Consider the following 14,335-nt stretch of genomic DNA (forward strand, 5'->3'; position numbering starts at 1 on the left):
CCCAACACCGGAATACGCAGACCCAACACCGGAATGCGCAGACCCAACAGCGGAATACGCAGACCCAACACCGGAATGCGCAGACCCAACACCGGAATGCGCAGACCCAACAGCGGAATACGCAGACCCAACACCGGAATGCGCAGACCCAACACCGGAATACGCAGACCCAACACCGGAATAGGCAGACCCAACACCGGAATGCGCAGACCCAACACCGGAATGCGCAGACCCAACACCGGAATACGCAGACCCAACACCGGAATAGACAGACCCAACACCGGAATAGACAGACCCAACACCGGAATACGCAGACCCAACACCGGAATACGCAGACCCAACACCGGAATACGCAGACCCAACACCGGAATAGGCAGACCCAACACCGGAATAGGCAGACCCAACACCGGGATACGCAGACCCAACACCGGAATACGCAGACCCAACACCGGAATAGGCAGACCCAACACCGGGATCCGCAGACCCAACACCGGAATAGGCAGACCCAACACCGGAATAGGCAGACCCAACACCGGAATAGGCAGACCCAACACCGGGATACGCAGACCCAACACCGGAATAGGCAGACCCAACACCGGGATCCGCAGACCCAACACCGGGATCCGCAGACCCAACACCGGGATGCGCAGACCCAACACCGGAATGCGCAGACCCAACACCGGAATGCGCAGACCCAACACCGGAATGCGCAGACCCAACAGCGGAATACGCAGACCCAACAGCGGAATACGCAGACCCAACAGCGGAATACGCAGACCCAACACAGGAACAGGCAGACCCAACACAGGAACAGGCAGACCCAACACAGGAACAGGCAGACCCAACACAGGAACAGGCAGACCCAACACAGGAACAGACAGACCCAACACAGGAATAGACAGACCCAACACAGGAATAGGCAGACCCAACACAGGAATAGACAGACCCAACACAGGAACAGACAGACCCAACACAGGAATAGACAGACCCAACACAGGAATAGACAGACCCAACACAGGAATAGACAGACCCAACACAGGAATAGACAGACCAACACAGGAATAGACAGACCCAACACAGGAATAGACAGACCCAACACAGGAATAGACAGACCCAACACAGGAACAGACAGACCCAACACAGGAACAGGCAGACCCAACACAGGAACAGGCAGACCCAACACAGGAATAGACAGACCCAACACAGGAATAGACAGACCCAACACAGGAATAGACAGACCCAACACAGGAATAGACAGACCCAACACAGGAATAGACAGACCCAACACAGGAATAGACAGACCCAACACAGGAATACACAGACCCAACACAGGAACAGACAGACCCAACACAGGAATAGACAGACCCAACACAGGAATAGACAGACCCAACACAGGAACAGACAGACCCAACACAGGAACAGACAGACCCAACACAGGAATACACAGACCCAACACAGGAACAGACAGACCCAACACAGGAACAGACAGACCCAACACAGGAATAGACAGACCCAACACAGGAATAGACAGACCCAACACAGGAACAGGCAGACTCAACACAGGAACAGGCAGACCCAACACAGGAACAGGCAGACCCAACACAGGAACAGGCAGACCCAACACAGGAACAGGCAGGCCCAACACAGGAACAGGCAGACCCAACACAGGAACAGGCAGACCCAACACAGGAATAGACAGACCAACACAGGAATAGACAGACCCAACACAGGAATAGACAGACCCAACACAGGAATAGACAGACCCAACACAGGAATAGACAGACCCAACACAGGAATAGACAGACCCAACACAGGAATACGCAGACCCAACACAGGAACAGACAGACCCAACACAGGAATACGCAGACCCAACACAGGAATAGACAGACCCAACACAGGAATAGACAGACCCAACACAGGAATAGACAGACCCAACACAGGAATAGACAGACCCAACACAGGAATAGACAGACCCAACACAGGAATACGCAGACCCAACACAGGAACAGACAGACCCAACACAGGAATACGCAGACCCAACACAGGAATAGACAGACCCAACACAGGAATACACAGACCCAACACAGGAACAGACAGACCCAACACAGGAATAGGCAGACCCAACACAGGAACAGACAGACCCAACACAGGAATACGCAGACCCAACACAGGAATACACAGACCCAACACAGGAACAGACAGACCCAACACAGGAATAGACAGACCCAACACAGGAACAGGCAGACCCAACACAGGAACAGACAGACCCAACACAGGAACAGGCAGACCCAACACAGGAACAGGCAGACCCAACACAGGAACAGGCAGACCCAACACAGGAACAGGCAGACCCAACACAGGAACAGGCAGACCCAACACAGGAACAGGCAGACCCAACACAGGAACAGGCAGACCCAACACAGGAACAGGCAGACCCAACACAGGAACAGGCAGACCCAACACAGGAACAGGCAGACCCAACACAGGAACAGGCAGACCCAACACAGGAACAGGCAGACCCAACACAGGAATAGACAGACCCAACACCGGAATAGACAGACCCAACACAGGAACAGGCAGACCCAACACAGGAATAGACAGACCCAACACAGGAATACACAGACCCAACACAGGAACAGACAGACCCAACACAGGAATAGGCAGACCCAACACAGGAACAGACAGACCCAACACAGGAATACGCAGACCCAACACAGGAATACACAGACCCAACACAGGAACAGACAGACCCAACACAGGAATAGACAGACCCAACACAGGAACAGGCAGACCCAACACAGGAACAGACAGACCCAACACAGGAATAGACAGACCCAACACAGGAACAGGCAGACCCAACACAGGAATACACAGACCCAACACAGGAATAGACAGACCCAACACAGGAACAGACAGACCCAACACAGGAACAGACAGACCCAACACAGGAATAGGCAGACCCAACACAGGAACAGACAGACCCAACACAGGAACAGACAGGCCCAACACAGGAATACACAGACCCAACACAGGAACAGGCAGACCCAACACAGGAATACACAGACCCAACACAGGAACAGACAGACCCAACACAGGAATAGACAGACCCAACACAGGAATACACAGACCCAACACAGGAACAGGCAGACCCAACACAGGAACAGGCAGACCCAACACAGGAACAGGCAGACCCAACACAGGAACAGGCAGACCCAACACAGGAACAGGCAGACCCAACACAGGAACAGGCAGACCCAACACAGGAACAGGCAGACCCAACACAGGAACAGGCAGACCCAACACAGGAACAGGCAGACCCAACACAGGAATAGACAGACCCAACACCGGAATAGACAGACCCAACACAGGAACAGGCAGACCCAACACAGGAACAGACAGACCCAACACAGGAATAGACAGACCCAACACAGGAACAGACAGACCCAACACAGGAACAGACAGACCCAACACAGGAATACACAGACCCAACACACAGGAATAGACAGACCCAACACAGGAATAGACAGACCCAACACAGGAATAGACAGACCCAACACAGGAATAGACAGACCCAACACAGGAATAGGCAGACCAACACAGGAATAGACAGATCCAACACAGGAATAGACAGACCCAACACACAGGAATACACAGACCCAACACAGGAATACACAGACCTACACAGGAATACACAGACCCAACACACAGGAATACACAGACCCAACACACAGGAATACACAGACCCAACACACAGGAATACACAGACCCAACACACAGGAATACACAGACCCAACACAGGAATACACAGACCCAACACAGGAATACACAGACCCAACACAGGAATACACAGACCCAACACAGGAATACACAGACCCAATACAGGAATACACAGACCGAATTTATTGGTCCCTATAGCCCCTCCGCTCTGTGATAAACTCCAGATGGGCTTCTGGACTCTCTCAGGTCACACAGAGTGGGGGAGCTAGGTTGGAGGGTTGGGGTGGGGGAGTTGGGGTGGGGGAGTTGGGGTGGTGGGGGAGTTGGGGTGGTGGGGGAGTTGGGGGGGTGGGGGAGTGGGGGGGTGGGGGAGTTGGGGTGGGGGAGTTGGGGTCAGAGTTGTGTCCAAATTCACACCGGATGGAAAACAGAGCCCATTCATGTCGCAAAGATGAAGTTTTTGCTTTGTGATGTAATTAGAAATCCCGGGACATTCCCGTGATCAGATCCCACCCACAGTGACAGCGAGGAGAATCCGGATGGTATCCGAGCGGAATGACACTGAGTGAGGGAAGCAGAATGCTTTAAATACAGCATCAAATCTCCGCCAACCCATTGCGGAGAGGCTGTAACAGTGACAGGCGATTAAATACTTCAGAAAGGGCAACAATTCTAAGGAAGCTTTCTGCTCACATTTGGAATGAGATCTTCAGTGTTTAGTCATTACAGGCGAGTGCGAGACTGCCTGGAAACAATTAGCAGCAAGAATTTCACAGTCAACACACCCAGGAAACTTTCATTAACTAATGACCTGCTGAGTAATTTACCTCAATCCATGAACCACTCTCTCTAAATATTACAGAGCTTAACTGGCAAATGAGAGATACCAACACATTAAACACCTCTTCTCAGCAGTGCAGTATTTTCACACACACTTTCCACAGTGCCGAGTTTGGTACAAAGATTACTGCAGAGCACCAAGAGAATATCATCACACCATGTAAATCAACCCACACACACAGACAGAGACACACACTGAGACAGACAGACAGAGACACACAGACAGAGGCACATACACAGACAGACACACACACAGAGACAGAGACACACAGAGACAGACACACAGACAGAGACACACAGACACTTTCTTAGGCAGTCCCTCGGAACTGAGGATGACTTGCTTCCACATTAAAAATGAGCTCGCAGGTGGCTGATTAGTCCAATGCGGGACCTACAGTCTCTGTCACAGGTGGGGCAGACAGTGGTTGAAGGGGCAGGTGGATGGGGTGCTTGGGTTGACGTGCGCTCCTTGCGCTTGACTTCCGCTTGCTGACACAGAGACACACAGACAGAGACACACACACACCATGTAAATCAACCAACACACAGAGAGAGAGAGACACAGAGACAGAGACACACAGAGACAGAGACACACAGAGACAGAGACACACAGACCGACAGAGACACACAGACAGAGACACACAGAGACAGAGATACACACAGAGACAGAGATACACAGACCGACAGAGACACACAGACAGAGACACACAGACAGAGACACACAGACAGACAGAGACACACACTGAGACAGAGACACACACAGAGACATGGAGACGGAGACTCAGAGGCAGTCACAGATATACACAAACGCATGCAGTGACACACACTAACACAGAGACAGAGATATGGAGACACAGTCACAGAGACAGACACACACACAGAAACACACACTGAGACAGAGACACACAGACAGAGACACACACTGAGACAGAGACACACAGAGAGACAGAGATATGGAGACACAGTCACAGAGACAGACACACAGACAGAAACAGTTTGTGACCCCGGGTTTGGAATTCTTACCGTTCTTTGAAATCCAGGAAGACTTTGTAGAGCGTGTTGCCTCCTGAGATTGCTGCCACATCGATGGCTCGCAATAAACTGTAATGCACTCGGATTAATTCCTGAAAGAGACAGAATGATTGCTGCTGAGAGAGCAACTCCCCGAAGAAACCGACTGTTCAATGCAGGTTCCCAGCACTCGGGAAGAGACTGAACCCGGACACCAGCAACATAAAGGCCAGAATATAAGAATGTAAAGAGACCAAAATCAGATATTTTAAAATAAAACTCCTTTTCCCACGTTATTTCTGTCCAGGGCATGGAGACATCAGTTACAAGCGGAGTCGTTTGGTGTTACTCTCTGTAAGTCAGATGATGCAGACTTTTATAACGACAGTCGCACGGTGACATTTCACGAGCACTGTGTTATTCCACTACAGGGTGGGTCCGTGTATAAAATGCCCGGGCCCTTTAAAGTGCCAAGTCTAACACTTGTAAACAAACACAGCCGGGAGTCACTTCCACCAACCAGATTGTGTGGTCTGAAAACGGACAGAGCAGCGCGACTGTTGTTTGGTCAGAGAGCTTTGCAGATTATTAGACAGATCATACAGCAGAAAAACAGGCCTTTCGGCCCAACTGGTCCATGCTCCACACCAGCCTCCTCCCACCCCTCTTCATCTCACCCTATCCGTCTATTCCTTTCTCCCTCATGTGTTTATCCAGCTTCCCCTGAAATTCCCCGATGATTAGATGCTTGTGAGTTCGAGGCTGCAGCTCAGAAGATCTGCATGTCAGACAAAGTGTGATGTCTGCACGTTACTAGCTCACAACGAGTCAGAGAAAGTGCTGCTTTATAAGGACAGGAACATTCTACCATGCAACACAATGTATTATTCTGCTGCTGCAGTGTGTCTGTGTCCCTTTAAAACAAAACAAGTGTAATTGCTGTTAAGTAAACATGTCGGGAGTGTTGTCGGTGGAGTGTGAGGCTTCTCGAGCCACATCTAGTGTGAAGCCCGTGTACCCCAATCCTCACCCCGGACCCCCAGAGCCATCAGTGTACCTCAATCCTCACCCCAGACCCCCAGAGCCGTCAGTGTAACCCCAATCCTCACCCCGGACCCCCAGAGCCATCAGTGTACCTCAATCCTCACCCCAGAGCCGTCAGTGTACCCCAATCCTCACCCCGGACCCCCAGAGCCATCAGTGTACCTCAATCCTCACCCCACAGCCGTCAGTGTACCCCAATCCTCACCCCGGACCCCCAGAGCCGTCAGTGTACCCCAATACTCACCCCGGACCCCCAGAGCCGTCTGTGTACCCCAATCCTCACCCCGGACCCCCAGAGCCGTCAGTGTACACCAATCCTCACCCCGGACCCCCAGAGCCGTCAGTGTACACCAATCCTCACCCCGGACCCCCAGAGCCGTCAGTGTACCCCAATACTCACCCCGGACCCCCAGAGCCGTCAGTGTACCCCAATCCTCACCCCGGACCCCCAGAGCCGTCAGTGTACCCCAATCCTCACCCCGGACCCCCACAGCCGTCAGTGTACCCCAATCCTCACCCCGGACCCCCAGAGCCGTCAGTGTACCCCAATCCTCACCCCGGACCCCCACAGCCGTCAGTGTACCCCAATCCTCACCCCGGACCCCCAGAGCCGTCAGTGTACCCCAATCCTCACCCCGGACCCCCAGAGCCGTCAGTGTACCCCAATCCTCACCCCGGACCCCCAGAGCCGTCAGTGTACCCCAATCCTCACCCCGGACCCCCAGAGCCGTCAGTGTACCCCAATCCTCACCCCGGACCCCCAGAGCCATCTGTGCACCCCAACCCTCCCTCACCAGGGACCCCTGGCAGATGAGAACTGAATGAGGAGGCGCCCGCAGGGAGTGATTGCTCCGCTTCTTTCAGTAACCTGGCAGGAGCAGGGAGACACGTACCTCCAGATTGATGAACACTGCCTCCATTTCCTGGGGATTCAGGACGGCCTTTAATGGGATCATGTAATTCTGTAACAGGCACACGGAGAAAGTCATTACCACAGCACGGATCTCGAAAACATGATTCCCAACTAACCCCGCTTCCTGGGGTGCGGGCTGTCACCTCCTGATCAATTACCTAGTGCACTCAGCCTCTGCCACAAGCCCAGCACTAACTATGTTAACATCAGCTTTACAGTCTGGTCTCTCTCAGCCTGGGCTTAATTCACCATATGTTACAGGTGTCAGCCGTGGCCCAGTGGGTATCACACTCGCCTTTGAGACAGAAGGTCGTGGGTTCAAGTCCAACTCCAGAGACTCAAGCCCTTAATCCAGGCTGACACTCCCAGTGCAGTACTGAGGGAGCGCCGCACTGGCGGAGGGGCAGTACTGAGGGAGCGCCGCACTGGCGGAGGGTCAGTACTGAGGGAGCGCCGCACTGGCGGAGGGTCAGTACTGAGGGAGCGCCGCACTGGCGGAGGGGCAGTACTGAGGGAGCGCCGCACTGGCGGAGGGGCAGTACTGAGGGAGCGCTGCACTGTCGGAGGGGCAGTACTGAGGGAGCGCCGCACTGTCGGAGGGGCAGTACTGAGGGAGCGCCGCACTGGCGGAGGGGCAGTACTGAGGGAGCGCTGCACTGTCGGAGGGGGAGTACTGAGGGAGCGCTGCACTGTCGGAGGGGCAGTACTGAGGGAGCGCTGCACTGTCGGAGGGGCAGTACTAAGGGTGTGCCGCACTGTCGGAGGGGCAGTACTGAGGGAGCGCTGCACTGTCGGAGGGGGAGTACTGAGGGAGCGCTGCACTGTCGGAGGGACAGTACTGAGGGAGTGCTGCACTGTCGGAGGGGCAGTACTGAGGGAGCGCTGCACTGTCGGAGGGGCAGTACTGAGGGAGTGCTGCACTGTCGGAGGGACAGTACTGAGGGAGTGCTGCACTGTCGGAGGGGCAGTACTGAGGGAGCGCTGCACTGTTGGATGTGCCATCTTTCGGAAGAGGCGTTAAACCGAAGTCCCGTCTGCCCTCTCGGGTTCATATATAAGATCCTACGGCACTATTTCGAACAAGAGCAGGGGAGTTCTCCCCGGTGTCCTGGGGCCAATATTCATCCCTCAATCAACATCACTAAAAACAGATTATCTGGTCATTATTGCATTGCTTCTTGTAGGAGCTTGCTGTGCGCACATTGGCTGCCAAGTTTCCTACATTACAAAAGTGACTACACTTCAAAAATACTTAGTTGACTATAAAGTGCTTTGGGACGTCCTGAGGTGGTGAAATGTGCTATAGAAACACAAGTCTTTCTGCTTTCTGTAACTCAGATCCACCATTGTTAACAGCGGCACAGGATCTTAAAGGCAAGTTTTGGCAGATGAGCTAATCTCGACCTGCGCTCAGTGCAAGCTCACTTACTTTGAAGGAGAAATCATTTCAACATCAACTTAGATTTATATACAACAACTTGCATTTATATAGTGCCTTTGTCAGAAGGAACATATCAAGTTGCTTCACAGATTACATACGATATACAGCACAGAAACAGCCCATTCAGCACAACCAATCTATGCTGGCATTTATGCTCCACTCGAACCTCCTCCGGTCTTTTTTAAAAATTCATTCATAGGATGTGGGCGTCGCTGGCAAGGCCAGCATTTATTGCCCATCCCTAGTTGCCCTTGAGAAGGTGGTGGTGAGCCGCCTTCTTAAACCGCTGCAGTCCGTGCAGTGAAGGTACTCCTACAGTGCTGTTAGGTAGGGAGTTTTGACCCAGCGACGATGAAGGAATGGTGATATATTTCCAAGTCAGTGTGTTGTGTGACTTGGAGGGGAACTTGGAGGTGGTGGTGTTCCCATGCGCCTGCTGCCCCTGTCCTTCGAGGTGGTAAAGGTCACGGGTTTGGGAGGTGCTGCCGAAGAAGCCTTGGCGAGTTGCTGCAGTGCATCTTGTAGATGGTACACACTGCAGCCACGGTGCGCCGCTGGTGGAGGGAGTGAACGTTTATGGTGGTGGATGGGGCGCCAATCAAGCATGTTGCTTTGTCCTGGATGGTGTCGAGCTTCTTGAGTGTTGTTGGAACTGCACTCATCCAAGCACGTGGAGAGTATTCCATCACACTCCTTACTTGTGCCTTGTAGATGGTGGAAAGGCTTTGTGGAGTCAGGAGGTGAGACACTTGCCGCAGAATACCCAGCCTCTGACTTGCTCTTGTTGCCACAGTATTTATGTGGCTGGTCCAGTTAAGTTTCTGGTCAATGGTGACCCCCAGGATGTTGATGGTGGGGGATTCAGCGATGGTAATGCCGTTGAATGTCAAGGGGCAGTGGTTAGATTCTCGCTTGTTGGAGATAGTCATTGCCTGGCAGTTCTGTAGTGTAAATGTTACCTGCCACTTATCAGCCCAAGCTTGAATGTCTTCCAGGTCTTGTTGCATGCGGGCATGGACTGCTTCATTATCTGAGGAGTTGCGAATGGCACTGAACACTGTGCAGTCATCAGCAAACATCCCCATTTCTGACCTTATGTTGGAGGGAAGGTCACTGATGAAGCAGCTGAAGATGGTTGGGCCTAGGACACTGCCCTGAGGAACTCCTGCAGCGATGTCCTGGGGCTGTGATGATTGACCTTCAACCACCTCAACCATTTTCCTTTGTGCTAGGTATGACTCCAGCCAGTGGAGTGTTTTCCCCCCCGATTCCCATTGACTTGAGTTTTACTAGGGCTCCTTGATGCCACATTCGGTCAAATGCTGCCTTGATGTCAAGGGCAGTCAATCTCACCTCACCTCTGGAATTCAGCTCTTTTGTCCATGTTTGGACCAAGGCTGTAATGAGGTCTGGAGCAGAGTGGTCCTGACAGAACCCAAACTGGGCATCAGTGAGCAAGTTATTGGTGAGTAAGTGCCGCTTGATAGCACTGTTGATGAAACCTTCCATCACTTTGCTGATGATTGAGAGTAGACTGATGGGGCGATAATTGGCCGGATTGGATTTGTCCTGCTTTTTGTGGACAGGACATACCTGGGCAGTTTTCCATATTGTCAGATAGATGCCAGTGTTGTAGCTGTACTGGAACAGCTTGGCTAGAGGCGTGGCTAGTTCCGGAGCACAAGTCTTCAGCACGATAGCGAGGATGTTGTCAGGACTTCTGCTGTATCCAGTGCGCTCAGCCATTTCTTGATATCACGTGGAGTGAATCGAATTGGCTGAAGACTGGCTTCTGTGATGGTGGGGACCTCAGGAGGAGGCCGATATGGATCATCCACTCGGCACTTCTGGTTGAAGATGGTTGCAAATGCTTCAGCCTTGTCTTTTGCACTCACATGCTGGGCTCCACCATCATTGAGGGTGAGGATGTTCATGGAGCCTCCTCCTGCCATTAGTTATTTAATGGTCCACCACCATTCACGACTGGATGTGGCAGGACTGCAGAGCTTTGATCTGATCCGTTGATTGTGGGATCGCTTAGCCCTGTCTATAGCATGCTGCTTCCGCTTTTTAGCATGCATGTAGTCCTGTGTTGCAGCTTCCCCAGGTTGGCACCTCATTTTTAGGTACGCCTGGTGCTGCTTTCCTCATCTAACTCAATCAGCATAACCCGCTATTCCCTTCTCCCTCATATGCATATAGGAACACAGGAACAGGGGGAGGCCATTGAGCCCCACGAGCCTGCTCTGCCTTTGAATAAGATCATGGCTAATCTGCGACCTAACTCCATATACGCACCTTTGGCCCATATCCCTTAATATCTTTGGTTAACAGAAAGCTATCAAGCTCCGATTTAAAATTAACAATTGATCGAGCATCAATTATCATTTGCAGAAGAGAGTTCCAAACTTCTACCACCCTTTGTGTGTAGAAGTGTTTCCTAATTTCAATCCTAAAAGGTCTGGCTCTAAATTTCAGACGATGTCCCCCAGTCCTAGACTCCCCAACCAGCGGAAATAGTTTCGCTCTATCTACCCTATCTGTTCCCCTTAATATCTTGAAAACTTCGATCATATCACCCCTTCTAAATTCTAGGGAATACAACCCTAATTTGTGTAATATCTAGCCTCCCCTTAAATGCATCTATACGATTCGCTTCAACCACTCCCTGTGGTAGCGAGTTCCACATTCTCACCACTCTCTGGGTAAAGAGGTTTTTCCTGAATTCCCTATTGGATTTCTGGTAGGTACAGTACGGGGTTAGATACAGAGTAAAGCTCCCTCTACACTGTCCCATCAAACACTCCCAGGGCAGGTACAGCACGGGTTAGATACAGAGTAAAGCCCCCTCTACACTGTCCCATCAAACACTCCCAGGGCAGGTACAGCACGGGTTAGATACAGAATAAAGCTCCCTCTACACTGTCCCATCAAACACTCCCAGGGCAGGTACAGCACGGGTTAGATACAGAGTAAAGCTCCCTCTACACTGTCCCATCAAACACTCCCAGGGCAGGTACAGCACGGGTTAGATACAGAATAAAGCTCCCTCTACACTGTCCCATCAAACACTCCCAGGGCAGGTACAGCACGGGTTAGATACAGAGTAAAGCTCCCTCTACACTGTCCCATCAAACACTCCCAGGGCAGGTACAGCACGGGTTAGATACAGAGTAAAGCTCCCTCTACACTGTCCCATCAAACACTCCCAGGGCAGGTACAGCACGGGTTAGATACAGAGTAAAGCTCCCTTTACACAGGACAGACGGTGGGGGGGGGGGGGGGGGGGGGATAGGACATACGAATTAGGAGCAGGAGTTGGCCACTTGGCCCTTCGAGCCTGCTCTGCCATTCAATAAGATCATGGCTGATCTGATTACTCCACAGTCCCACCTACCCCCGATAACTTTTCACCCCCTTGCTTACCAAGAATCTATCTACCTCTGCCTTAAAAATATTCAAAGACTTTGCTTCCACCGCCCTCTGAGGAAGAGAGTTCCAAAGACTCTCGACCCTCTGAGAAAACATTTCTCCTCATCTCTGTCTTAAATGGGCAACCCCTTATTTTTAAACAGTGACCCCTAGTTCTAGATTCTCCCACAAGAGGAAACATCCTCTCCACATCCACCCTGTCCAGACCCCTCAGGATCTTATATGTTTCAATCAAGTCACCTCTTACTCTTCTAAACTCCAACGGATACAAGCCTAGCCTGTCCAACCTTTCCTCATAAGACAACCCGCCCATTCCAGGTATTAGTCTAGTAAACCTTCTCTGAACTGCTTCCAACGCATTTACATCCTTCCTTAAATAAGGAGACCAATACTGTACACAGCACTCCAGATGTGGTCTCACCAATGCCCTGTATAACTGAAGCATAACCTCCCTACTTTTGTATTCAATTCCCCTCGCAATAAACAATAACATTCTATTAGCTTTCCTAATTACTTGCTGTACCTGCACACTAACCTTTTGTGATTCATGCACTAGGACACCCAGATCCCTCTGCATCTCAGAGCTCTGCAATCTCTCACCATTTAGATAATATGCTTCTTTTTTATTATACTCCATTTGCCAGATCTTTGCCCACTCACTTAACCTATCTATATCCCTTTGTAGCCTCCTTATGTCCTCTTCACAATTTACTTTCTTACCTATCTTTGTGTCACCAGCAAATTTAGCAACCATACCTTTGGTCCCTTCATCCAAGTCATTTATATAAATTGTAAAAAGTTGAGGCCCCAGCACTGATCCCTGTGGCACATGACTTGTTACATTTTGCCAATCAGAAAATGACCCATTTATGCCTACTCTCTTTCCTGTTAGCTAGCCAATCTTCTATCCATGCCAATAGGTTACCCCCTACACCATGAGCTTTTATTTTCTGCAATAACCTTTGATGTGGCACCTTATCAAATGCCTTCTGGAAATCTAAGTACAGTACATCCACCAGTTCCCCTTTATCCACAGCACATGTTACTTCCTCAAAGAACTCCAATAAATTGGTTAAACATGATTTCCCTTGCACAAAACCATGTTGACTCTGCCTGATTACTTTGAACTTTTCTAAGTGCCCTGCATAACGTCTTTAATAATAGCTTCTAACATCTTCCCTGTGACAGATGTTAAGCTAACTGGCCTGTAGTTTCCTGCTTTCTGGCTCCCTCCCTTTTTGAATAAAGGACTTACATTGGCAATTTTCCAATCTAATGGAACTTTCCCCAAATCTAGGGAATTTTGGAAAATTAAAACCAATGCATCAACTATCCCACTAGCTACTTCTTTTAAGACCCTAGGATGAAGTCCATCAGGACCCGGGGACTTGTCAGCCCGCAGCTCCAACAATTTGCTCAGTACCACTTCCCTGGTGATTATAATTTTCTTGAGTTCCTCCCTCCCTTCCATTTCCTGATTTACAGCTATTTCTGGGATGTTACTTCTATCCTCTATAGTGAAGACCGATGCAAAATACCTGTTCAATTCAACTGCCATCTCCTTATTTTCCATTATTAATTCCCCAGACTCACTTTTTATAGGACCAATGCTCACTTTGTTAACTCTTTTCTTTTTAAAATATCTATAGAAACTCTTACTATCTGTTTTTATATTTCTAGCTAGCTTTCTCTCGCACTCTAATTTTTCTCTCCTGATTAATCTTTGTCATTCTTTGCTGTTTTTTATATTCTGTCCAATCTTCTGACCTGCCACCCATCTTTGCGCAATTATATGCTTTTTCCTTAAGTTTAATACTATCTTTAACTTTTTTAGTTAACCACAGATGGTGGGTCCTCCCCTTGGAATTTTTCTTTCTTGTTGGAATGTATATATTGTGTATTCTGAAATATCCCCTTAAATGTCTGTCACTGCAACT

The 14,335-nt window shown here is 50.5% G+C and overlaps 1 protein-coding gene across 7 annotated transcripts in view; it reads right to left on the reverse strand.

Annotated features, from left to right (window-relative positions):
• vav2 (vav guanine nucleotide exchange factor 2) overlaps positions 1-14,335 on the reverse strand; it is a 271,817-nt gene that overhangs the window by 117,222 nt on the left and 140,260 nt on the right. For all 7 annotated transcript variants that reach the window (XM_085965171.1, XM_085965168.1, XM_085965170.1 and 4 more), the window contains exons 7-8: positions 7,506-7,574; positions 5,581-5,681 (exon numbers count right to left, since the gene is read on the reverse strand). In XM_085965171.1, coding sequence (XP_085821297.1) covers positions 5,581-5,681; positions 7,506-7,574 — 170 coding nt within the window. The remainder of the gene's footprint in view (positions 1-5,580; positions 5,682-7,505; positions 7,575-14,335) is intronic.

Source organism: Somniosus microcephalus, chromosome 23, assembly GCF_052327205.1.
Source record: "Somniosus microcephalus isolate GS21.2 chromosome 23, FLI_Smic_1.0, whole genome shotgun sequence".
NCBI lineage: Eukaryota > Metazoa > Chordata > Chondrichthyes > Squaliformes > Somniosidae > Somniosus > Somniosus microcephalus.